Consider the following 24,005-nt stretch of genomic DNA (forward strand, 5'->3'; position numbering starts at 1 on the left):
TTACTTTGGTGTGGGTATATACATCTTATACGTCTTTATGATTTTAAATGTTCCTATCCAGGGACCTGCTGTGTTCCTTCATGCATGCCGGCTGATATTTTTAATCATTCGGTAAAGATGTCTTAATATGAGTCTTGAACATTTTTTATTATGTTTATTTCTAGGTATTGCATGCTTCTAAGTGGGATCTACCCCTTCTCCCTACGTGCACACACACACCTCTTTTAAATTGGTTATTGCTGATTTATAGAAAGGTTGTTGACTTGTATTTGGCAACATAATAAGTTATCTTATTTTTTCAGATATAGACTTTTTCAGTTACTTCTCAAGGACGTCTGCAAGTTGATATCTCATTTGGTTTTGCTGACTTTATTGCGTTGGCCCGTAGTGAGTCATCTACCTGTACTCTTTTTGTTGACAGTTCTGGGAGTTTTACTTTGACCATTTTGGCTTTTACCTTGACCATGTTTTCCCATCTAGCCCACATGGCCCCTGCTAGTGATTGTCAGTTGGTCTACTGAAAAACCAGCTTTGAGGTATCCATGACTTTTTTGTGATCTCTACTAGTAAGCCTATCAGAAAAGCAATTGGGTTTGGCCTGACAATGTGTCTTAGTAATTTACCTTTTCCTTTTTAAGTTTCTTAGAACGCTTTTAAAAACCCAATCTCAAGAAATGAGCTATCGGGGCGCCTGGGTGGCGCAATCGGTTAGGCGTCCGACTTCAGCCAGGTCACGATCTCGCGGTCCGTGAGTTCGAGCCCCGCGTCGGGCTCTGGGCTGATGGCTCGGAGCCTGGAGCCTGTTTCCGATTCTGTGTCTCCCTCTCTCTCTGCCCCTCCCCCGTTCATGCTCTGTCTCTCTCTGTCCCAAAAATAAATAAACGTTGAAAAAAAAAAAAAAAAAAAGAAATGAGCTATCAAGCCACGAAGACCTGGAGGAACCTTAAATGCATGTTACACAGTGAACGAAAAGCTACATACTCTATGATTCTAACCATATGACATTCCAGGAGAAGGCAAAAGTTTGGAGATAGTGAAAAGATTAATGGTTGCCAGGGGTTGGGAGGGAGGGATGAATAAGTATAGCACAGAGGATTTTTATAGCAATGAAAACATTCTGTATGGTACTATAATGGAGGATACGTGTCATTATTAATTTATCCAAACCCATAGAATGTACCGTACCAAGAGTGAATCCTAAGGTAAACAATAGACTGGGTGGTTTTGATGTGTAATTGTAGGCTCATGTATTGTAACAAATGTACCCCTCTGGTGGGTGGGGGCGCGTTGACAGTGGGGAAGGCTATGCATGTGTAAGGGCTGGGGGGGTCTGGAAAATCTCTGTACCCTCCCCTCAATTTTGCTCTGAACCTAAAACTGCCCCCCCAAAAAATAAAGTGTTAAAAATGATGATGATGATAATAATAATAATAAAACCATCTAGAAACTTGTCAGAGATAGCCTAAAGTTTTAAAACCTACTTTCCTACTTTTTTTTTTTTTTAAATCAAGGTGTTACTGACTTCAGGGTTCTCTGACTCCCAGGTAGAAACAGACACGAGGCCAAGGATGGCATGGATAGCATTACTGCAAGCTCATGTCCGGGCATGAGGGAGACAGCCTTAGTGAGAAGGATACCGGGCTGCTCCCTGAACAGTGGCTGCGGAAAGTGTTTGGAGGGGCTGAGGCAGGAAAGGAGCGATGTCTAAACATGTAAAGGTGGGGAAATACGCAGGCACAGTTAACGGAACATGCTCCTTCACACATAGTAAGTGGTATTTGCCTGTTCCGCCTCCATCCCTGGGTGTGATTTTTAGCATTATAAAGATAGGAAAAGGTGAAAGGTCAGGGCTGTGGTCCACTGTGGCTCTGACTAGTCTGGTCTGGTCTTTGCAGGAGTTGCAACTCATAGCTTGTTTCAAGTTCGTGGCTTCTGGCTTCCTGATTCAGTGTAGGGCCTGCAAGGTGGGCTAGAGAAATAGGTGATCAGAGGGGGGTAAGGTTTTCTGCAAGTTCGTGTTCTGTAAAACAGGTGGCTCAGAAAGGAAAACTACCAACGGGCAGGCAGGCAGATACTCAAAGAGCTTTCATTTTGAAACACTGAAGTTGTAAGGAGATTAGGGCCTAGGACAACTTTATCCCAACCTGTGGCAGGGGCCTCAGAATCCTTGTCTCAAAGGCACTGGGCATGCCTCTAATATCGGGTACCTTTCCTACACTCCAGGACATCTCACTTTTCCTTAGCTGGAGTTCTTTCTTACCTGTGAATGGTCACCACTTAAGAAAGGTCAGATGTTCTCTCTGAAGAGGAGAGGGACAGAAATGTGATCAGCAGGTCTTCGGGTTGAAGAGGTTATTACTGGGAAACTCACTTGCCAAGCTGTTGAATAAATGTAGCTCATGGATTTTACTGTGGTGCCACAACTGACTTTTTATGAACGCTGATTAAAGTCTAGCATCTTTTTAAAATTAAAAAATATATATTTATTTATTCTTGAGGGAGTGAGAGAGAGAGAAAGAGACAGACAGACAGAGTGCGAGGGGAAGAGGGCAGATAGAGAGGGAGGCACAGAATCTGAAGCAGGCTCCAGGCCCTGAGCTGTCAGCACAGAGCCCAAAGCGGGGCTTGAACTCACGAACCGTGAGATCATGACCTGAGCCGAAGTCAGACGCTTCACTGACTGAGCCACCCAGGCGCCCCAAAGTCTAGCATCTTTAAATTGTTTACATCTATGATAGTGGAATCAAGTATTATCATCTGTCAGTCCATATCCCTTATGCTTTGATTTGATCTTTTGAAGGGGAGAAGAAGGAATGGAGTTACAGGGGGTTCAGGGAACTGTGTGTAAGCCAACACATCCGTGCTGCATCCCTGGGATGGTGGCTCCTTATAAAGTCCAGCTCATTATCTATGTGCCCATAAAATGCTTTATAAATGTCATACAAAATTAAAAAAAAAATCCCAAGCCCAAACCAAATAACCAACTCACCCCAATATCTGCAGTGTTATTGGCTTTACTTTGTTCGCTATATTTTGTTTCCCCAAATTTGGGGTAAGTCTTTGAGCAGGTAAATGTGGCGAAAAAAGCAAGTAGCAAGTTATTGGAAAAAAATCTGCATTAACATATGAATTTTTCATGGCTTTATTTTTTTTCCTGGAGACTTCTCTGTAAGCTGGCTAAGAAATGTAAGTTGTATTAATTTGAGGCAAAGCATAACTTGCTATTTTATGTTTTAACTATGCATATTATTAAAACATGATGGAAAATGGGGATTTTGAAGACAGGGGACGTAATAAATTAAGGGTTATCTGCAAATCGCATACATGTGAGATTGTGGAAGGGGGCTCCTGACTACGGGGCTGTTGGTGCTGTGTGGTACAACACGATATGACAAATAATGAAAATTGAAGCACAGCACTATATGAAATTGAAAACTATAATGAAAATTGAAAACATGTGACCCTGTAGATGACGCCCTGTGAATCGCGCTCAGCTTATCTTAGAGAAATTGTCATACCAGATGATCGATGTTATTTTTATGACACAGAGGGAGAAAGAAAGGTAGAGAATGTTGTGCAGATTACTCAGTTGCTTGGGCTATATGAGCATCTTACTGAGCAAGAAGCCCTTCCTGCAAAGAAAACGGATCAAAAAGTCCTAAGTGACACATGTCCTTGAACCCTCTGGAGAAGTTTCCAGTGGAAACCAGGAGGGTCAATGTTAGGTTTGATTTCATTTAACTGTTTAATCAATGACATTGAAAAAGGAGCACACATCACCCCAATGAATTTTACAGAAAACACAAAATTGGGAAATGTTTTCTAACGTCAGCGAGGAGTAGAAATGTAATAAAAATGAATCCAGAGAGGTAAGAAATACAGGCAGGGAATAACAGAATAAGATTCAACTTGGAAAATGGCAGAGCAACACATTTGGGGAAGACGTATCACAGGCGCAGTTGGAGAGTCAACGGGAGGCTAAGAGGCTGTCGTGAAGGGACCTTGGTGATGGTGGCAGTGAATCAGGTGTGTGTCTGCAATGTGATATGGCAGCACGAACAGCCGGTGTTATTTCCATCCACATACAAATTGGCCTGGTGTCCCTGGGGAGGAAGGCGGCTGTGTCGTGTGTACTGCCCTGGTGAGACTAATGGGGACTACAGCAGTCCATTTTGGGAACCTCATTTCCAGAAAGATCGACTCAAACTAGAGGAGAGAGGCAAAGCTGATAAGGAAATGAGTGGCAGCCTCCAGAGATGTGATCAGTTTAGCTGAGGAAGCTTTGCTGGGCTTAGCGAACAAATTGCTTCGGAAAATAACACATTGACTACGGTGCTCAGTGGTGTTGGGTGAACTCATTTATCCCTTCACTCGGTGGGCATTTTACTGAGCACCTGCTCTGTGCCAGGATCTTGCTGTGCTGGAAACTTGGGGAAACATGGGTGGATCTGTCTGTAAGGGGGGCAGATATGTAACAGTGTTATGTGCAAGGATCAAGGTGTGCACAATTTCAACACATAGGAGAGCCTCTAAGGATGAGGGAGAAGGCAGCGCCATTTCCACGGGGCAGGAAGTGGGAGGAAGTGGCATCTCAGTGTGTGGGCACCCTGTAACAGTGGGTCAGGACAGCTGGAGTCTGAGACGGAGTAGGGGTGATAACCTTGGAATAACTAGGGGAGGCAGGCAGTGCTGATGATGGAGGGGTTTGTACTGAATATTAGAGAATTTGCACTTGATTTTGTAGGCTATTCTTCTCAACCTTGCCTAACGATTAGAATCACCGGGGCCATTATTAACATGAAGATTCCCAAGCACCTGCCCAGGGGATTCCAGTCTACTAGGCCTGGGTTGGAATTTGAAGATTTAACAGGAAGCCTAGGTGATTTTATCATCAGGCGGTTTTGGGGGCGGGGGAGGGGGTGTCCTCTGCTTTAGGCCTTGGAAAACCCACGAAGCATTTAAATCTTCTGACAGAACCCTGTGTTGGCTGCTCAGGGTGTGGGTTCCTACTACATTCGGCGGTAGGAATGGAGGGTCATGAAGAGGTCAGAAGAGAAGTCTCTAGTAATCGACTGGGTATGGGCAAGAGAGCGCTTGTGGCTGGCCCCCAGAGGTCTAACTCAGTAGTATGAGCAGGGTGGTGCCCGCAGCCAGTCCACGGGGGACGTTCAGGATGGAGAGCCAGATGTCTGGAGGCCACCCTGCACTGATGCCCACTAGGGACACAGGCATCTGGAGCCAAAGCTCCTATCTGATCGGGCAAGTGGCATCCGAGTCAGGAAACTGTAACCGTGGGGGTAGATGAGCATCCCAAAAGGCAGGGGTGGGGGTAGAGCTCCAGAAAACACCAACATTTGGGGCAAGCGGAAGGAGGTAGCTTGGCTTGGTGTTGTTGGTCCGGGCTCCTCCAGGCCAGCCCGTTGGCCACCTGGGAAAGGCAAAATGTTCTTAGTAGAAGGGCAGCATCACAGGATGAAGGCACAGTAGCTCTTTGTCAGGAGGCCAGAAGGTCAGTCTGTGGGAAATCCAGAGGAGCACAGGGTCCTAGGTGGGGACCAGTGCATTCACCCTGATCCCCAGGGGCCCAGCGAGCCTTGTATCTTCCGCTCCAATGACAGTCATCTCTAGGTAGTATCTTCTCTCTCATTCTTCATGAGTGGGTGGGATACGACGAGGTCAATAGCAGCGTTAGGTCCTGCCCGACCCCAGGGACAGCAGGGGGTGGAGTCCCGAGGGCCCTGTACCCAGGAGTCATGTGGAGATGTAGGAAGGGTGCAGTCGACAGAACAAGGCAATCAGGATGGAAATAAAGGAGTATGATCAGAGGTTTGGGGGTACTTCCCAGGAGGGAGATGAAGAGGCCCAGTGAGGTGTTTCTCGAAGGGGGTGATTTATTGGGGTGTTCAGAGTTTTCTGACTAGATACACCAGTGCAGAGATTTTCCAGCATTCTTGATTCTCAATGCCCTTAGGTCAAAAGAAATAACTGATAATTTTGCTTTTTAAGGAGTCGGGTCCATCAGTTTAATATGAATATTTCTGTCCTAAAAACAGAGAGCATAATACATCCCTAGAGACTGAGACAAGCTATTCTTTTTAGTGGAAATTCCAAAATCACTTTTGAAATGAGGTGAAGATTTGATATTTTAGGGGACAAAAATCAATGCAGAGTAATGTGTGGCTAGTTGTGATATTGTTGTTGTTTTTTTTTTTTTTAAATAATGATACTTTCTGAAGAAGTTCACTTTATTCTGTCCCTGTTGATGCACAGAAGTACCCGACCCTGTGTTTGTTCTCCACGCTCAGTGTCGACTGGTCACTTGCTGTGTGCATCAGGCATACAGTTCATAAACGAAGTCCACTGTCTTCCCATTACTGGGATGTTAGGGTCCCTATAGCCCCTCCACATGCCCTTTACCCCCTCTATCCTGTGTCCCTGCATCTAGGCACTTGTGTTTCATCCCTGCTCTATTTAGTAATCTTTTGACCTCCCTGCTTCCCGAGGCTGCCTCTGCTTCCCAAACTTTGAGGGTCTCCCTGCCATTGTGCCTTTTCCATCCAGCTCGATGTCCCCGTGGCCCCCGACTTGCCCTCCCTGCATGCTGATTTGGTATGGTCCCTCCCAGGACGTGTAGACACGATAGAGTTCTTGACATGAGAACGACCCTGAGCAGGGATGAGAGGCTGGACTAGCTCCTAAGCCTGATTTTCTTCAGATGCCTACAAGGGAATTTCCAAGATGAAGCCCAAGGTCTGTCTGTGGGGCTTCCTGTCAAGGGCAGTCCCTAGTGCAGACCTGGGTGCCGTATGTCCTTCACGGTGACCGAGCTTTGAGACCGGCCGGTTTGCGGGATCAGCCTGCAAAGGCCCTTCACACCGGTGGGCATGAATCTCCAAGGCTTGCGACAGTGAGGTGGCCATTCATTTTAGGCTTCTTCTCTTAAGGGACAGCAGCTTTGATTCCCCAGACCTCATAAAAAGTTATCCTCGATGGCTTTTCAGCCCAGCTCTGCCACCCACAGACTCAGAAGACTGGTCTTCTGAGCCAAAATGAATCTGCATACTTTCAGATGCAGGCGTCTTCATTAACAGTGAAAATGCTAATAATAGAAGCAATTTGCAAAGGCTGTCTCCTGCAATTTAATCAGTATTTCAGTCTGACCCCCAAATAACATATTTTAATAAGCCAAATTGCTATTTGACTTAAGATGATATAAATAAGCTTTAAATGTGGGGAGTGAACAAAGCAAATGGAAAACTCTGTTCCCCTAAAAGTATTTGGGGGCAAAGATGAAATTATAATTTCTTATCTGACTATTTAACCCCAAAATGTTAGAGGGAATTTAATAATTGGATCTGAAAGTACAACCACAGGGAATCAATATTTCAAGTTTCAGTGGAAGAAATTAAATAATTCCTTTTTCTCCAGAGACAGAGAATAGATAATTAGGAATGAGATTTACTAAACATTTAGTGCTACTGCTTAATTAAGCAAGCACACATCATGATGTTGAAAGTGTCAACAGGTCCAGATACTCAAAGGGAACAAATTGACAACGGGAGTGTAATTTAAACTACACTTGAAACACTTCTTCAGCGTGCCTGCCCTCACTCCCAACTGCCATGGTCTTGGAAGAGTTGAAGAGAGTGAAGACTTAAACGAACCTCTATCAAGCCCCTGCTTATGAGCCTGTTATCGCTGTGCTTTCCTTAAAGAGAGGGATGGGTGGAGTGATCCCCACCCTCTCAGGGCCCCAGCCTCACAATCCAGAGAAGGAAACAGGTCGACATGTGCACAGATCTGATCGATATTATGGACAGAGCTAATAAAAAGGGAATGTCAGTGGGCCATACACGAGGGTGACGCTGGCTTGGGAGTAAGGGAGAGAGCTCAGGATACATTCTTGGAGGAAATGAGAAGGTCACCTAGAGGATGCGGGATTCCACTGGGCCACAGGGCAAGGAGGGTTATGGTCGCTATGGGCCATCCATGTCAAGAGACGAAACAGGCTAAGCAAAGCTAGATAAGGGAGAAAAGGAATTTGCAGATAACTTGATGAAATTGGATGCACGTTTGTGGCTGGTGAGGGCCGGAGATGGGCAGTGGTTAAGAGCCAAGTTTGGCACGGTAGACCTGGCCAGGGACCTTGACTCCAGGGACCCTGCCAGGTTCTTCTTAAATGCACCCTCACACCTGACACTGTAGGTACACAGGTACACAGAAGGGCTCGGTGCTGATTTTTTTTTTTTTTTAAGAAAGAATGAATGAGTGACCCAAGCTCTTGGGTAAACTGCCATTTTAATTAATGGCAACAGGGAGTGGAAGGTGGTAGTAAGAAAATATATAGACCTGACCCGGAGTCGTAACTGGAGGGGGCAGTTACCAGGCCCTAAGCGTCAGTATTTCCTAACCATTGTTTGGGGATATACACACGGTCTTTGTCTTCTGTAGCTGATTCCATTTCAGAAGGCAACCTTCTTTTCCAACTGCTCTGTTTAATAGGAAGTCTATTTAGTATTTTTTTTTTGTTTGTTTGTTCTTTTGCTTTGTTTGCTTTGTTTTTAGGAATTTGTCCTACAGTGGATGCAAAAGAGGAGTGGCTCGAAAAAGACAAAACCGGAGCTTTTCCGTTTCTCATTAGCTGCTCCCTGTAGGTCACTCAGAGGTCTTATTCACATATATGGCTTTGTCTGAGCCCCAAGAGAGACTGCCTTTGGCCTAACTCTTAGAGACACAAGGGGGAAGTGAAGCAATCGGCCAACTCCGGAGAGCAGAGACAGAGAGAGTCTCTGTGTCTCCCTGGGGTTACAGTGGCCTTCCCTGAGAACGCTGATCCAGTTATAAATAGTGGCCACACAGCTACATCTTAACAGGGTTTTCCTTGGGAAACCATCTCATCATTGAATAAGAAGGGGTAGTGAACTGAGTATATTCATTGTCGAATTTACAGCAAAAGTGTTGACTCATCTTTATTTTCTTTAAGGATCTTCTCTTGTGAGTACTTCATATCACCAACCTCTTCTGGTCTCCTTTTCCCTCCTGTTGATCTGTGCAGGAGGCTGCCGAAGCAAACTGAGGCAGGGAGGCATCTGCTGTCTGGATTCCCACTCCCTCCCTGCCCCCCACCTCCCTGAGTGCAAATCAGTGAGGTCTACATGCCAGGGACCAAAACTTTAAATGGCTGCCCCTCTCAACTCCAGTGGACCGAAGAATCATCTTCTGCTTAAGGTCTTGGGACTTCCTGCCTTCATTCTATACCAAACTAAGAACTCAGAGGCCATAGAATGAATCACAGCAGGCTCAAAGTACATAACTTCGAGGCCAGAACTTTGCAGGGAAGTCAGGCTTGGGGGCCTGTTGCTTTCATATGAAGGGAGGTGGCAGGGTAGAGCAGGTGTCTCCCTGGCCTCTCTTCCCAGCCTTCCAGAATGTGGCCATGTCATGGTCCCAGCACCAAGTTCCTTTTAGAGGAGGCCTTGACCCACCATGGTGTGATGTTTATTGCGTTCATTTGTTTGTTCAAAGTGACTGTGACGTATAACGGGCCAAGAAGGATTCTAGGAAGTGAGGAAGACAGATGTAGTCCCAGCCACCATATACCTTCCGGTCAGCTAGGGGTGGCAGATAATGACCAAGATGAATGAGAACACATTCTGCAGGGAGGGAGGGCGTGAAACCCTGCGTAATCATTGGAAGAAGGTCTCTCTGACTCAGATTCTCCCCACTTTCCAAGTTTGAGTCAGCCACGTGGGGAGACCTACATCAATCGTTATAGATGGTCTGCCCTTTAGAAAGTAACTTTCTTGAAAACTGTGTTCTTTTTCTCTGAGACCTGCTATGAGGAGGGCACCTGTTGGGATGAGCACGGGGTGTTGTATAGAAACCAATTTGACAGTAAATTTCATATTTAAAAAAAATTAAAAAAATAAAGGGGCCTTTTGGAGTTTTTGTAAACAACACTCATGCGATGGGCTTACTCCTTAGTTTTTGCAGTTATTTTGTTTTCCCTGGATTAAACACAGAGGCATTGTCTCAGTTTTCAAGCTCTGGACCCTGCCCTGGACTAGAGGAGAGATTGAGGCCCAGGGTCCGTCTCCTCATCAGTTGACTCCCCTCTCCCACATCTCCTTGAACTCTGTGCCCGCCTCTCTACTACGAGTGGGTGAGGCAGGCAGGCTTCTCTAAGTGGAGTCCCGGGACCTCCAGACTCAGGATTTTCTGAACGATGCACTCCCTCATCGTGCACATTCCCAAGCCCTCCCTAGATTTCTCCAGTCGGAAGCCCAGGGGTGATGCCTGGGCATGTTCATTTTAGCAAGAGCCCCAGTTAATTCTACTGCCCACTAAAAGTCTTAGAAATCTTGGTCTTTGGGCACTCAATGAAGGTAACACCCTCTGTGATTAAAATCGGTGTAACCTGGGAGGAGAATACTGGGAGAAGGCCCAGCCTGTCCTGCAGTGAAAGTAGAAAGGCGACAGTGTGTCTCTTGAGCTCAGGCTGGTCTTTCCGTGTCCTTGCTGTATGCTCCCTGAAGACTCCTCAGTCCTCTGGCTGTGCCAGGACCCTCTCTACGCTCCTCTCCATCAGTACCTGCATTCTGGAGGGCTTTCTGTATCAGAAATGTGCTGTGTACCTTCCTTTGGATGTAACCCACGATTGCAATTTAAGCTCCTTTCATTGTAGGATCCTTTGTTAGAGGAGCTGGGGACACAAGTGAGCAGATGAGAAAGAGTTTGGGAAGAAAGGGAGCCTTTCCAAGGCCCCTAAAAATTGTCAGCCACCTGTTCTACAGATAATGGGGTCAGGCCTTAATGCAGGTCCAGATAAGGATGCCAGTATTATCGGCGAACGGGAGACCAGAGAGGGAGGTGGGAGGCGCCTCAGCCTGAAGGCCATTGTCACAGGGTCTTGGCATAAACTCAGGGGACACAGTCTGCTACAACCTGTGAAACATGCCTTTCCCAGGGGAGTTGGCAGGACATTCTGTCCAAGTTAGGAATCAAGGCTCTCAGTTTTCACACCTCTTTGAGTGACGGTTTCCCCACGGGTCTCATCACAGGGGGCTTGACTGAGATTCTTTCTTCCCAGCCTGCTTTTTCCAGACACAAAGCTGATAGGATCAGTTTGTCTTGGTGCCTCTGCGCCACATTCTTCTAGACCGTTTGATCCTGTAGCCACTTTCAGCCAGTTCTTCCCAGAGGGGCCGAGATCTAGTGAGTCTCACAACTTGCCCCTTTTTAGATTTCATCTGATTCTGCTGTCTTGGGCAGAGGCCCCCAGACAGCCTGCGGCTCTGTCATCTGGGCCAGCCCCTCACCAGAAAGTCAAACAGGCTCTTCCCACTGGGCAACAGGGTCCCAAGGAAATTACAAAGCCGTCAGTAGGTCAGTTGATGACTTGGCTTCGAGCCCTCTTTACTCCTTTTCTCCACTGGGAGCCCAAACCGACTATAAACGGGCCTGGGAGTCGGACAGAAATGGAAATGCCCACTTTATTCCAGATAAAGCTGTACCGAGAAAAGCGGTTTGGTGCTGAGGCCTAATTGGACTTCCTTTCGCTTTTTTTGGTCCATTGTGCTACCTTCCTCGGCACCGTCTCCCCGGCCCAGCATGGGGGCCCTGGGACCCACACCTCATGGGTGGAGGTGGTCCGTGCAGGTAGGATGAAAGAGGAGAATGCACATGAGTGGCCACAGGCGGGCTCCCCAGGAAGCAGGGTTCGCTGCACTCCCAGCAGCTGGGGTAATGAGAACTTCCCAAGGGGATGCACGCTGCCCACCCCTTCATTAGCTGTTTGCTAAGAGCCCAGTCTCAGAGCATGTGGCAAGACAGAGGCTACCTTGAGTGGGACTTTGACCACATTCCTCTCACCCAGAGAGGGGCAGTGTGTCACAAGCTCCCCAGGATCGGGGGCTCCTGTCAAACCCCCTTGCCTAGAGAGTAGGAGGTGAGTGGATGTGGGAGTGGAGGGAGGGTCAGGCAGGGTTACTGCAGGAACAGGGTTCCTTTAGGAAAGTGACAGACGTGCTATCCCAACCTTGGAATCCCAGCACAGAGCATAAGCGCCCCCCACCCCCACCCCATCATGACCCTACAAGACAGCCCATTGGTTAAAAGGCTGACTGAGTGCATGTGAATTCCTAACCTTTGAGGGATTAGGCTGGGAACTCCCCCAATCATAGGTAGTCGTCAGAAGGTAAGTACTTTCAGCTCTGCTGAGCTGATGCTTAGGAAGAACCAGCATTCTGGGTACGAAAGGCTCCCTGTTGCCTTCTCCCCAATTATCTGAGAGTCCAGCTGGGTCACCAGGTAAAGCAAATGCAGTTGATAGTGATAGATTCACTGAATCTTGTTTGAAAGATTAGCCTTCTGATGGCTAAGTTCCTCGGAAACCGTTACGAATGCTCTGTGATCAAGAAATTTGCATTTTATTTCTGAAAGTCTTCGATCAACACGAGCAATCTGGGGTTGGAAAATTTGCCACTCTTTCCTTGGTCAAGCAAAATGTTTCCTTGAAGCATTTTATCCTCCTCCGTATCTACCCCGCAGTGGCCTCTTCCACTCAGTGTGTCCAGGGCGGCCCCTATAAATTTCTGACCCGCAGGTGCAGCTGTGTCGTGAAGGAGGGGCGCCAATAGTCAGCCGATCCACTGCTGGTCCATTACAAAGCCCTTCTGTCGGCCTGGCCTTGTCCCACAGCGTGTTTCCTTGCAGCGTGCGGACTCAGCCACATGGCTTGACAATGTATCAAATTCACTTTGAGATAGCATGGGATTAGCGGCTGAAACCAGACAGTTAATGGCAAAAGCCCGGGAAGATTTCTGAAGCTCCAGAAGAGGCCATGTGAAAACTTTTCTTCTTCTTTTTTAATGTGTAAGTTTAGTTCTTGTATTTATTTCTTTATTCAATTATTTTTGAGGTGGGAGTGCAGAGGGAGAGGGAGGGAGAATCCCACGCAGAGAATCCCATGCCCAATGCAGAGCCCAACCGTAAGATCCTGACCTGAGCCGAAATCAAGACTGAGCCACCCGGGCACCCCAAGAGTTTTCTTTCTCGTAGGAACAGATAAAGTTATGATCAGAGTTGCTGATCATCATATGCAAACAAAGTTGCCGCATCTTCCCATAAAACAGTTGCACTGGGGGAAAGTGAGGAACATCTATTAATTCCTTGCTTAGAGCCCTGATAGCTCAGCATCTGTTTGTTGGCTCTTTCAACGCATGTCTCTGTAAATTGGTTAGGGAGACCTTGTTATCTTTTATCCCAAATAAGGCAAAGCGATTGTTAGTGACCACATCAAGTTATGACTACAATTTCTGAAAAGAAAAAAATGAAAAGTGAATCAACTGATCTGAAGACACCAGCCGTTGCTAGTGGCAGCCCTTTTGAGCTGTAGACATTTAACAACAAGGACAAGGAACCCGTTCTTGTGGACCATTTGGATGATTGAAGATGCACACGCTGAAACAAAGGGCCGACAGCAAAGGACCATGCTGGACTTAGGTGCAGGAATTGGAACAGTGAATAAAATAATAAAATAGACAAAATCCCTTTTCTTATGGAGCAAAAATCATTGTGGATAAATATGGCTCACTAGGTCTCAGGCACACTTCACATATATTAACCCATTAAACTCTCACGCCTCCCTTAAGAGTGGGCACTTACCATCCCTATTTGTGAAACCAAGGCACTGGGCAACCAAGCAACTTGCCCAAGGTTACACAACCAGAAAATGGCAACTAATTTTTTTCAACCTGGGGTGTATCAGTGCATCTCAAGCAGTGCATATGACTGACCCAGGGTATCTGGTTTAAAAGCAGATTCTGATCCAGTAGGTCTGGATTGCGGACCCTGTGATTCTGCACTTCTTCCAAGCCCCCAGATGACACTGTACTGCTGGTCTGTTGATCATATTTGGAGTGGTAAGGCTCTGGATGATGAGGGGCATCTTCGATCTCCCTAAAAACTCAGCTGCTTGGAGATAATCTGTTTTTCCTTTCTGTATTGTCTCCGTTGGGTCTCTTTATGCTTATTCTAGCCTGGGCTCAATTAGTTGAAGCTATGAAAGCCCATTCAAGCTAATTCAGAAGGAAGGTAGGGATAGTTTAGGGCTATGGAGCTCATAAAATGCAAGGATAGCAACCATATTCCATAAGCCCTCTTGGGACCTAGTGCCCCAGCAAGACCATGTCCTCAGCCCTATGAGCCCTCTGACCTCCAGTTTCCTCTTGTGGGTTTTGCCCTCTGCTCCATTCCAGTTGCCTGTGTTTCCAACATGGCCGCTACCCAAAAGTCCACAGGCTCTTTCAGCCCCAACGCTCTCAACAACCATATATATTATATTTCTTAGCTTAAATTCTTGGAGGAAGAATCTGACTGATTGCTCTGGAAGTCAGCTGTGAGTGGGGAAATTAAGCAGGAATGATGATGGACAAATCATGGGACTTCTCTAATACCATGGGCAAGACCAGGTATACACTAAGAGTTCATTGCTGGAGGGCCAGACTGCTTACTTTGCGAGGCAGTCAGAAAGAAATGGATTTTCCATCTATTTGCTAGGCACTTACCAGCTGCCAGGCAGTCTGCCAATGATGGGGATATAGAGGTAGAAGATCCAGTTTCTGGTTTTAAGGAGTTTAGGTTCTAAAGGGAGAGTTCTTGAGTTGTGACAGACCCAGCTTATAGCAGACTAAAGCCTGCCTTCTGAGAAAAATTAGAAAGCTGAAAAATAATTTGCATTTCAGCTATCCTAATTACATGTTTATATTTAATCAATACATTTGGATTACATAATTATATGTGCACATGTATCTTTCAGCTATCCTAATTGTTCTCTGAAGGACTACCTAGATAAATAGAGCGTAGAGAAGTTAGCGACCCCAATTGTTGGAGACACTTGCTATGTAGAAAGTATCCATCAGGATGCTTAGGAAGCAAGCAGACAGGATCAAAAGCAAAAACAGATAATGGAAACAAGTCTATGGGTGATGCAGATATAAAAGTTATCAGGCACGTGCATTGACATAATATGATTGATATGGTTGAGAAATTAGGTGACAAGCTGGAGAAATTCATCTGAGAGCTGGGATGTATAAAAATGAATTAAATTAATTAAATGTAAAAAATAATTAATAGGAGTGTCTGAGTGGCTCAGTTGGTTAAGTATTTGACTCTTGACTTTGGCTCAGGTCATGATCTCATGGTCGTGAGATAGAGCTCGGTGCTGGGCATGGAGTCTGCTTAAGATTTCTCTTTCTCCCTCTCCCTCCACCCCCTCCCCATTTTGCACTTGCTCACAAGTGTGCTCTCTCTCTCTCTCTCTCTGTCTCAAAAAAAAAAAAAACAAAAAGAATTAATATATGGGCTTAATAGCAGGTTAGACACCGATGAAGGGGGTCAGTGATTTTCAAAATGGGTCAATAGGAAATACCCAGTACAAGGCCTAGGGAAGTAAAAAGATGAAAAATTCAGATTGTAATTCATGACAACATAATACAAAAGGTTTTTTTTGAGGGGGGGGTAGTAAATAGAGGCAAAGTTTCAGAGGATCTCTGCCATAAGCCTTGCCTCTCATATTAATTCAATCTCCAATCCAACCTCCTTTATCTTTCTATTCGGGTCCCAGATGTGTGATAGCCACTGACCACAGGTGGCTGTTTAAATTTAAATTTTTTTTTTTTCAACGTTTTTTATTTATTTTTGGGACAGAGAGAGACAGAGCATGAACGGGGGAGGGGCAGAGAGAGAGGGAGACACAGAATCGGAAACAGGCTCCAGGCTCTGAGCCATCAGCCCAGAGCCTGACGCGGGGCTCGAACTCACGGACGGCGAGATCATGACCTGGCTGAAGTCGGACGCTTAGCCGACTGCGCCACCCAGGCGCCCCTAAATTTAAATTTAAAGGGTACCTGGGTGGCTCAGTTGGCTAAGCATCCAATCTTCATCTCGCTCAGGTCATGATCTCACCGTTCGTGAGAATGGAGCTCCAAGTCGGGCTCTGTGCTGACAGTGCTTTTTGGAACCTGCTTGGGATTCCCTTTCTCCCTCACCCTCTGCCCCTCCCCCGCTCGGTGCACGCTCTCGTTCTTTCTCTCAAAATAAATAAACTTAAAAAACATTTTTTTAAACTCAAATTTAAATTTAAATTAAAAACTTAATTCCTCAGGCTCATGTGGACTAGCCACATGTCACATTCTCAGTATCCACAGGTGGCCAGTGGCTACTACATGTACAGAATGGGCATAAACATCTCCATCGCTCCAGAAAGTTCTATCAGACAATAATCTCATTCCTTGATGTTTTGGGCTTTTTTGCCAGGTTAATTTTTATAATTTTATCCTATAATTATATTACTGTTATGCATGGAACCTTTCCATAGCTCCCACCTCTTCAGTGTAATGCTCACGGATTTACGCTGTGTCGCTCAATTCTGTTTCCCTGATTGCTGAAAGCAGGCGCGGTAAGTTCAGTGATCACCCACTGACTAAAACTGTAGAAAACCATTTTGAAATGATATTTTTCTTCCAGGCCCTCTGGGGGGAATTAAGTTAAATATGATAACATGTAGCCACAAGGGCAGCAAGATGCTTGGCACATGGTAGGCATTCAGTAAATGAGATGTCAGTCAGTCACTGAACACCATTCCACAACTCTACAGAGGAAACAGAATCCCTGAAAAGTGGAGACAAAGTGTGTGCGTGACTGTCTCGCATGGAATGGTGCTCAGAGCACAGACCCTGAGTCATCAGATGACTTCAGGCTCCTCTATCTAGTGGTACCCAGGCAAGTGCACTATACTTTATTTTTTTTTAAATAATTTTTTAAAATATAATTTATTGTCAAATTGGCTTGCATACAACACCCCATGCTCATCCCAACAAGTGCACTATACTTTAGAAAGATGTCCGCTAGGGGTTCCTGGGTGGCTCCATCAGCTAAGCATCCAGCTTCAGCTCAGGTCATGATCTCAGTGTTTGTGGGTTCGAGTCCCACATTAGGCTCTGTGCTGACACCTCAGAGCCTGATGCCTGCTTCGGATTCTGTGTCTGCTTCTCTCTCTGCCCTTTCCCCACTCATTCTCTCTCTCTCTGTCTCTCTCTCTCTCTCAAAAATAAGCATTTAAAAAATTAAAAAAAAAACCAGAAAGGTGTCCACTAAAATGATTTCGGTTCTTGGAATTCCTACCGGGAAACTCTTTATTTTTCTAGTATGTGGGGCAAGTGGACTTCTGCCATACCCAGTCCCAGCTTTGCCATTTATTGGCTTTTAGACAAGGGCAATCTGATTCCCCCCCACTGGTGCCTCCATTGTTGTTGAGTCATTGCACCTCTTTTTAATGTGTGAGTTGTGATAATCAAATGTGGTTTTGCAAATGGAAAAATTACTTCATAAAGGTGAGTGCCCTACATACCGTATGGCATCATTCTGGGTTACCGTGTGGGCTGGGGCCATAGCGTACTGCACTTCATGCTATCCCATTTCTTTTTTGCCTTACAGTGATTTCCCTCAAAGCATCTGAAGATTCATCCTTTGAGAAAAAGAAAGAGACCTGGGCATTTTTTGAAGGTAGACCTGGCATATTTCTTTATTATAAGATGCACCTCGCTTTTAGATAATAGGAAAGGAGTAGAATGGGAGGAAAGTGTAACCAAACTTGGGGGGGGTCACCACTTGGGGTACACCAAATTGAACACAACCCAAGGAAATACTGAAAGCAAAGGACTTTTTATTACTTGTGGCAAGTAAGGAGACAGGGAGCTAGCTCTTAAAGCACTGTCTCCCTGTGGGGTTAGTACGGGAAGCTTTTATTCAGTGCCTTAGGGGGCGGGGAAGGGGAGTTTGTATAGACGCTTTTGGTTCAATTGTGCAGGCCTACCGTGTCAACCTGCTAGAGCATAGATTGTATGTTCAAAACATGGCAGAAAACTCCCCCCATAGGAGGAGATGTTAGTATAAAGAGCTAAAGGTGACTTCAGGTCAGCCACTGGGGCTTCTGTGCAGGTCCTCAGCTCCAGTCTGGCTCAGATTGGCTCACATTAGATGTGTCAGGAGAGACACATCTAGAAAGGGGCTCTCAGGTGGAAACACCTAGCTGGGCATCTCCTTGGCTGGACCTGTTAGTTCTGCGAAACAAACCTCATTCCTTCCCTGCTTTGGTCTCTTCCCCTCCTCCCTGCGGCTGATACCTTTCCTCCCTCTTACTTGAGTAACTTCTTATTGCACTTTAGCTAACAAAAGGAGCCTGAAGTCTTAGTTGTGCTGTGATGTCAAGTTGTTTTCTTATCCTAAATTTACTAAAGAGTGGAGTGGGAATGCCCGGTGGTATCAGCCTGTGGGTTTTGAAAGAGCAGAGGTGAAAGGCCCAGTCTGTATAATTTGGGCTTGTTCGTTTTGTTTTGGCTCCAGAATTCCTACTGCAATGTAAAAAATGAAATGTGCAGGGGCACCTGGGTGGCTCGGTCGGTTAAGCGTCCGACTTCGGCTCAGGTCATAATCTCACGGTCCGTGGGTTCGAGCCCCGCATCGGGCTCTGTGCTGACAGCTCAGAGCCTGGAGCCTGTTTCAGATTCTGTGTCTCCCCCTCTCTCTGCCCCTCCCCTGTTCATGCTCTGTCTCTCTCTGTCTCAAAAATAAATAAACGTTAAAAAAAAAAATGAAATGTGCACCTACTGTGACAGAGTTTATCTCAGGTTTCATACGGAGTTGGGGATTCTGGAAACAGTCTGAAAACCTTAAGCAAGTGATTTTCAGCCTACATCAGAGCCCCCTGGGAACCTTTAAAAGCACTGATGCCTGAACCCCATCTCTAGAGATTCTGATTGATCTGGGACTTGGTTAAAGCTCTCCAGGTGATCCCAGCATACAGCCCTGGCTGGTCCCAGACCAGCAGCATCAGCATCAGCATTCCCTGGGAGCCTGATACAAATGCACACTGTTGGGCTTTACCCTCACTTACAGGGTCGGAAACACTAGGGGTGGTGCCCAGCAATCGGGGTTTTCATAAGACCTCTGGGTGATTCTGATGCGCTCAGGTTTGAATCTTGGAGTGGTGATTCTCAGCAGGAGGTGATTTTGCCCCTCCAGGGCCTCTTTGCCAATGTCTGGATACATTTTTGGTTGCCACAACTAGCATTTTGATGTTACTGGCATCTGTTGGGAAGAGGCCAGGGAGGCTGCTAAACATTGTAGCAATGCACCGGTCAGCTCCCACAGCAAGGAATTATCTGGCCCCAAATGTCAAGAATGCCGAGGTTGAGACACCTTGCCTTACTTGGAGTAAGGAAGGTTCACAGAAATTATTATCACAAAGTAGATGAGGATTATGGCCAAAAGCAATGAAAGAATGTACTTTGTGAGTTCTTAGAGTCTTTGGTCAGTGAAAAACTGATTAATGTCAAAAGGTGATCAGGAAATTGTGAAAGGTGACATTTTGTGAAGTCATGACATTTACTGATGATAAATCACCTTGCCAAACAGATCTAGGGACATGTGTGTGCCTTGGGGGCCTCCCATCACCTTTAGTTAACTAACAGATGTGATGGAAGGAGATCTTGCCCAATGAGGGGGCAGGCACTTGGATCTAAACCCACCTCTTTCAATAGCCAGTTAAAAGCAGTGGATGGAGGCACTTGCTCTCTTAGGAAAAATATAATCATAATTGTGATCATTATTTGCAAACCAGAAGGTGTCACCCAGGTAGGCCATTAGGTTTCAAACATTTTCTTTCTCAGATCGTGTGATCTCCAACAGCGATTCTTTGCATTCCCTGCCTTTTCTTAGGCAGGCTTTGTAGCTGTCTTTTTATTTAATGACCCTCTCCTAGCAAAATAATCCCCAGCTCTCTCCCTCAGCCTTTCATTCAGGGAATGCCTGTTTGTTAGCAAAGAGATGAAAGCAACTTTAATCCACACAGAGCAAAGTAGTAAACAACTGATTTACCCCATGTTCCTCGGAGCTGCCCCATGACCCGGGCCCCGGGCCCTACGATGGGGAGAAGTATAGAGACATCCAGGGCATCCCTAAGGTAGGTCACTGGCAGCTGTAACAGCGGGAGCCCTGTTTATCATCAGATCCATAAAGATCTCCTGGGGGGTTGTTAGTAACCCTGGTTCTGGGCTCCCCACCGAGAATCCGATTATTGCATTTAGGAAGTGAGCAAAACATTTGTACTTTATTGGGGCCCAGGGTGTTTCCCCAGTACCAGTGGTCTGAGGACCATATTTAGACAACATGGCACAAAAAACAAAACTTGGTATGTTGGGAAAGGTTGCAGCATTTGGTCCCACCATGCCTTGCAGCATAATCAGTGTGTCTAAAACGCTTTGTATGATTAATAGTACTTTATAATTCACATGTAGCTATGGAAATCAGTGTCACTCTCGACCTAACTCTACACAAAAGCCGGAGCCCAACGTGGGCTTACTTGTCAACACAGAGAATGAGGTCCCTTCAGAAAAGCATAATTGGAATCCTCACTATGTAAAATGCCTCAGAGCAGCTGTTTCCAGTGTTCTTTCCCTGTGATTTCGGCAGCAGCGGCCTTGCATTTTGCTTTTTTAACCCAGCCACAGCATTGGCGAGGTTACGGGTACAGATGAAACTCCCTGGCGCCTGAGCCCAGGCCTTTGCCCTTTTGTTCCTGGATGGAAGGGCTGCTGCAGAGAGTGCGGGGGGACCTCCATCCTCCCGGGGTTCGGCTCAGCTGGCCGTGCGCCCACAGCACAAAACCAGTATCGTCAGGCCTCTTGGTGAGATGCTGGAGTGAGTTAAAATCCCTCAGGGCTGTTGCTCAGGTATTTCTCGCCAAGCAAGATGATACTACAAACTGGATTTAAAAAAAAAAAAAAAAAATAGCAGAAGCATACAGTTTGCTGCCTAGACCTGAGATCTTGGCATCTGCATTTTCCCTGGGAGAGTGGAGGACTGACATTGACTTTCTAGAGTCAGCGGTCTGGCGAGAGGTGGTCCCTTCACTGTGCTGAGGAATGCTGGGGTCACTGGGCTTCACAGCACCCCCCCCCCCCAAACCCCGGCCGGCCTCAGGGTTGCCTGGCAACAGGTGCCGCCTGCCTTTCACTGGGGCCTCTCTGCCTGGCCTGCCCTGCGGTGGCTTGGTTTTCCGGGAGGGCGGGAGCTGGCACAAGTACACTGTGCACCCCGTCTCGGCCTCCCCGCCGCGTGAGTGTCACTCCAGCCTGCCGGCCCTGCCATCTGCTTCGGGGAGGCCTGGGTTGGGGATGGTAGGGAGACATTTTCTGCATGGTGGCTTGCAGTGGCGTCTAAAAATGACATCGGTGCCTTTGGAAGGCCAGCGGCAAAAGACAAAACTGCAAACGGATTTGAGGAACATAACAAGGTTTTGAGAATTATTTTGAGCGTGCAGGTAATGTGTGGCGTTTTAAAAGCTAATCCCAGATTTGGTTAAGTGCAGATGTTTTGTTGAATGTGGATCTGAGCGCTTGGATTCAGCCTCCAGACAAGCATTGTTTGGCCGGGTCTGAGTTTTTTAAAACCTTTGCGCCAACGTGTATAATTAGAGAAGTGTTTACATAAAAGTTAAGGGGAAGTCAGAAGATACAGCAACGCTGGGCGGGCATTCCAGCCCAAGGATGGCTGGCTGAAACATTGTTGCTGCTCTCAGTTCGGCAGGGCACAGCTTTGCTCTGGCTCATCCGGGAGGAAAGGTGGTGTTGGATGGAGGTGTTTGTGACCCTGGCTGAAATGGCTCAGGGTTTTACCTTTGCAGAGAAAATCATCGGGAGATGGTTTCAGTGTTTTGAGTAGATAAAACAGGGCGATTGTCTTTATGCAGCAAAAGGAATGCTTGGAACAGAGGAAAAAATTGGAACCTTGGGGTACCGGTGGCTGCCCGATCCAGGGAAACTCAGGTGTTCTTTTTGAGCTTTTCTTCTCCTGCAAGGTGACACTTTTTAAGGTTCCTGTAGCTCCAAGAACATAACAGAGAGCAGGCACGATTGATCCTAGGCCCGTGGGGACTCCCACACAGGCAGCTGAGGCATGCCAGCCAGGGTCCGCAGCCCAGGGGGCCTGTGTGCGTGGCGGTGTAGCTGAGCCTTCCAGACTGGCCAGATGTTTGATGATTCTGCAGCTACGGCTGCCTGTGGAGAGCCCCCTTTGTGCCACGTGGTAGAGGCTGTGATCTGAAACCAGAGCTTGGACCTCTTGGAGCCCCTCGCCTCCTGCTGGGGCAGAACGGGCCACAGATGTCTACGGTATGCTTCTGGGGATGCTTGGGGGAGATTCTCACCACGACCTTGTCCCTGCTTGATTCCTGCAGTTTCGAAACCAGGGAAAGGGTTGCGAGGAAGAGGGAGTTCGTGGAGGGCGTTGCTCTGCTCCAGTGGTGCAGACACTTCAGTGTGACAGTTTGTCTCTCCAACCAAGAACGAGACTGAAGCTAAATTGCCCTTGCCTCTGTGGTCCAGGGTCCTGCGTCTTTGGAAATCCCCTCGAGGCAGATGCTGTGTCCACCTGCCCCGTGTCTGCGTGCCTGGCAACGGGGCCACATCATTTGCTACCCTCTTGTGCCAGAAATGGCTATGCGGCAGAATCCCCGAGCAGCTTGCTCAACTGCATGCAAATCCAGGACTGGCCATATGTTCTCTGTGTTCTGGCCCATCCTGTGGCCTGTCATGAATCCTGGTCTGTGACCTCTGCTCCAGCTCTCAGAGCTTCATTGCTTAAACGGAGACCCAAGCCCCTACCTCCAACCACTCAACCGAGGTCTCTACCATTTGAACCTGCAAAGCCCATGCATCTGAGACACAGGTGTCTCTCAAAACTTCAAAGGCAGTTTTGATTCTAGTTGTGGGAGAGGGTTTCCTCTGCTTCTGTCCCAGACTCCTCACATACCACCCCGTAATCTGGCTCGGCCTCCACCATCCTACTGAATTGGCTTCCCCCCCAAGACTTTTCCCGTAGCTTCCTAGTAGGAAAACCCAATGGATGTTTTCCAGCAGCACTTGATGCTATTAAAGAATCTTTCTTACATCTCCTCTCTTGGCTTCTAGAACTCTCACTTCCGTCTTCCTCTGCTTCTGTGGTTGGCTCCTGTCTCCCTCTGTAGGAGACTCTTCCTTGACCCTACCCACCTTCCTCCTCCCTTAAATATTAGGGCAGGTGTTCCTTTCACCTTGCAGCCTAGCCCTACTATGTTTTCTACCTATTGTACTTTTAGTCCAGGCTTCTAAGTTGCCATGAACAGAAGCATACTCAAGCTAGCTTGGGCAAAAGTGCTGACTGGACTCCCCGGGGCGGTGGGGGGCGTGGGGTGGGAGGAAAGGGGGGCAGGAAGGACAGAGCTGAAAGGAACCTGAGATGTCTGATTCCATCCCATTCTCCCTCCTCATCTCTCCAGCTCACTGTGGAGGCCAGCCCCCCACCTCCCCCAGCTTGCCTGCCTTTTGGGCACTTACCTAACTGCTTCTCCAGGTGCCAGGGGCTTTACAGAGGTACTTTCCTGTTGACCCAGAAATTCCACTTCTAGGAACTTAATCTTAAAAACCTAATATGAGAGGTACATCAGGGTTTTGGTTTGTGAATCCCCATCACAGTCACTTGTGAAAGGAAACAGAAACATTTTGAGTAGCCAATGATAAGGTACTGTTAAGCCACTTACGTTGATATGATAAAATTTTGTCACTCTCTCCCTATATTTTTATTCTTTCTATGTATTTTGCATTTTCTATGCTATTTCATTTATTTACCTTTTAATGTTTATTTATTTATTTTGAGAGAGAGAGAGAGAGACAGCGCACAAGTTGGGGAAGGGAAGAGAGGCGGGGAGAGAGAGAATCCCAAGCAGGCTCTGCACTGTTAATGTAGAGCCTGACACGGGGCTCGATCTCACGAACTGTGAGATCATGACCTGAGCTGAAACTGAGTTAGACACTTAATCGACTGGGCCACCCAGGCGCCCCTTCTGTGTTATTTTAGATAGGACTCAGCACAGAGCTCCAGCCCTCTTTGAAGCTCCTTGTGACCTC

General features: G+C 46.8%; 1 protein-coding gene across 1 annotated transcript in view; it reads left to right on the top strand.

Annotated features, from left to right (window-relative positions):
- The window catches only part of VSTM4 (V-set and transmembrane domain containing 4), a 99,356-nt gene that overhangs the window by 14,946 nt on the left and 60,405 nt on the right, over positions 1–24,005 (top strand). The window contains exon 3 of the mRNA XM_030335443.1: positions 17,497–17,565. Within this exon, the coding sequence (XP_030191303.1) occupies positions 17,497–17,565 (69 nt within the window). The remainder of the gene's footprint in view (positions 1–17,496; positions 17,566–24,005) is intronic.

The sequence above is a fragment of the Lynx canadensis genome, chromosome D2, assembly GCF_007474595.2.
Source record: "Lynx canadensis isolate LIC74 chromosome D2, mLynCan4.pri.v2, whole genome shotgun sequence".
NCBI classification, from domain to species: domain Eukaryota; kingdom Metazoa; phylum Chordata; class Mammalia; order Carnivora; family Felidae; genus Lynx; species Lynx canadensis.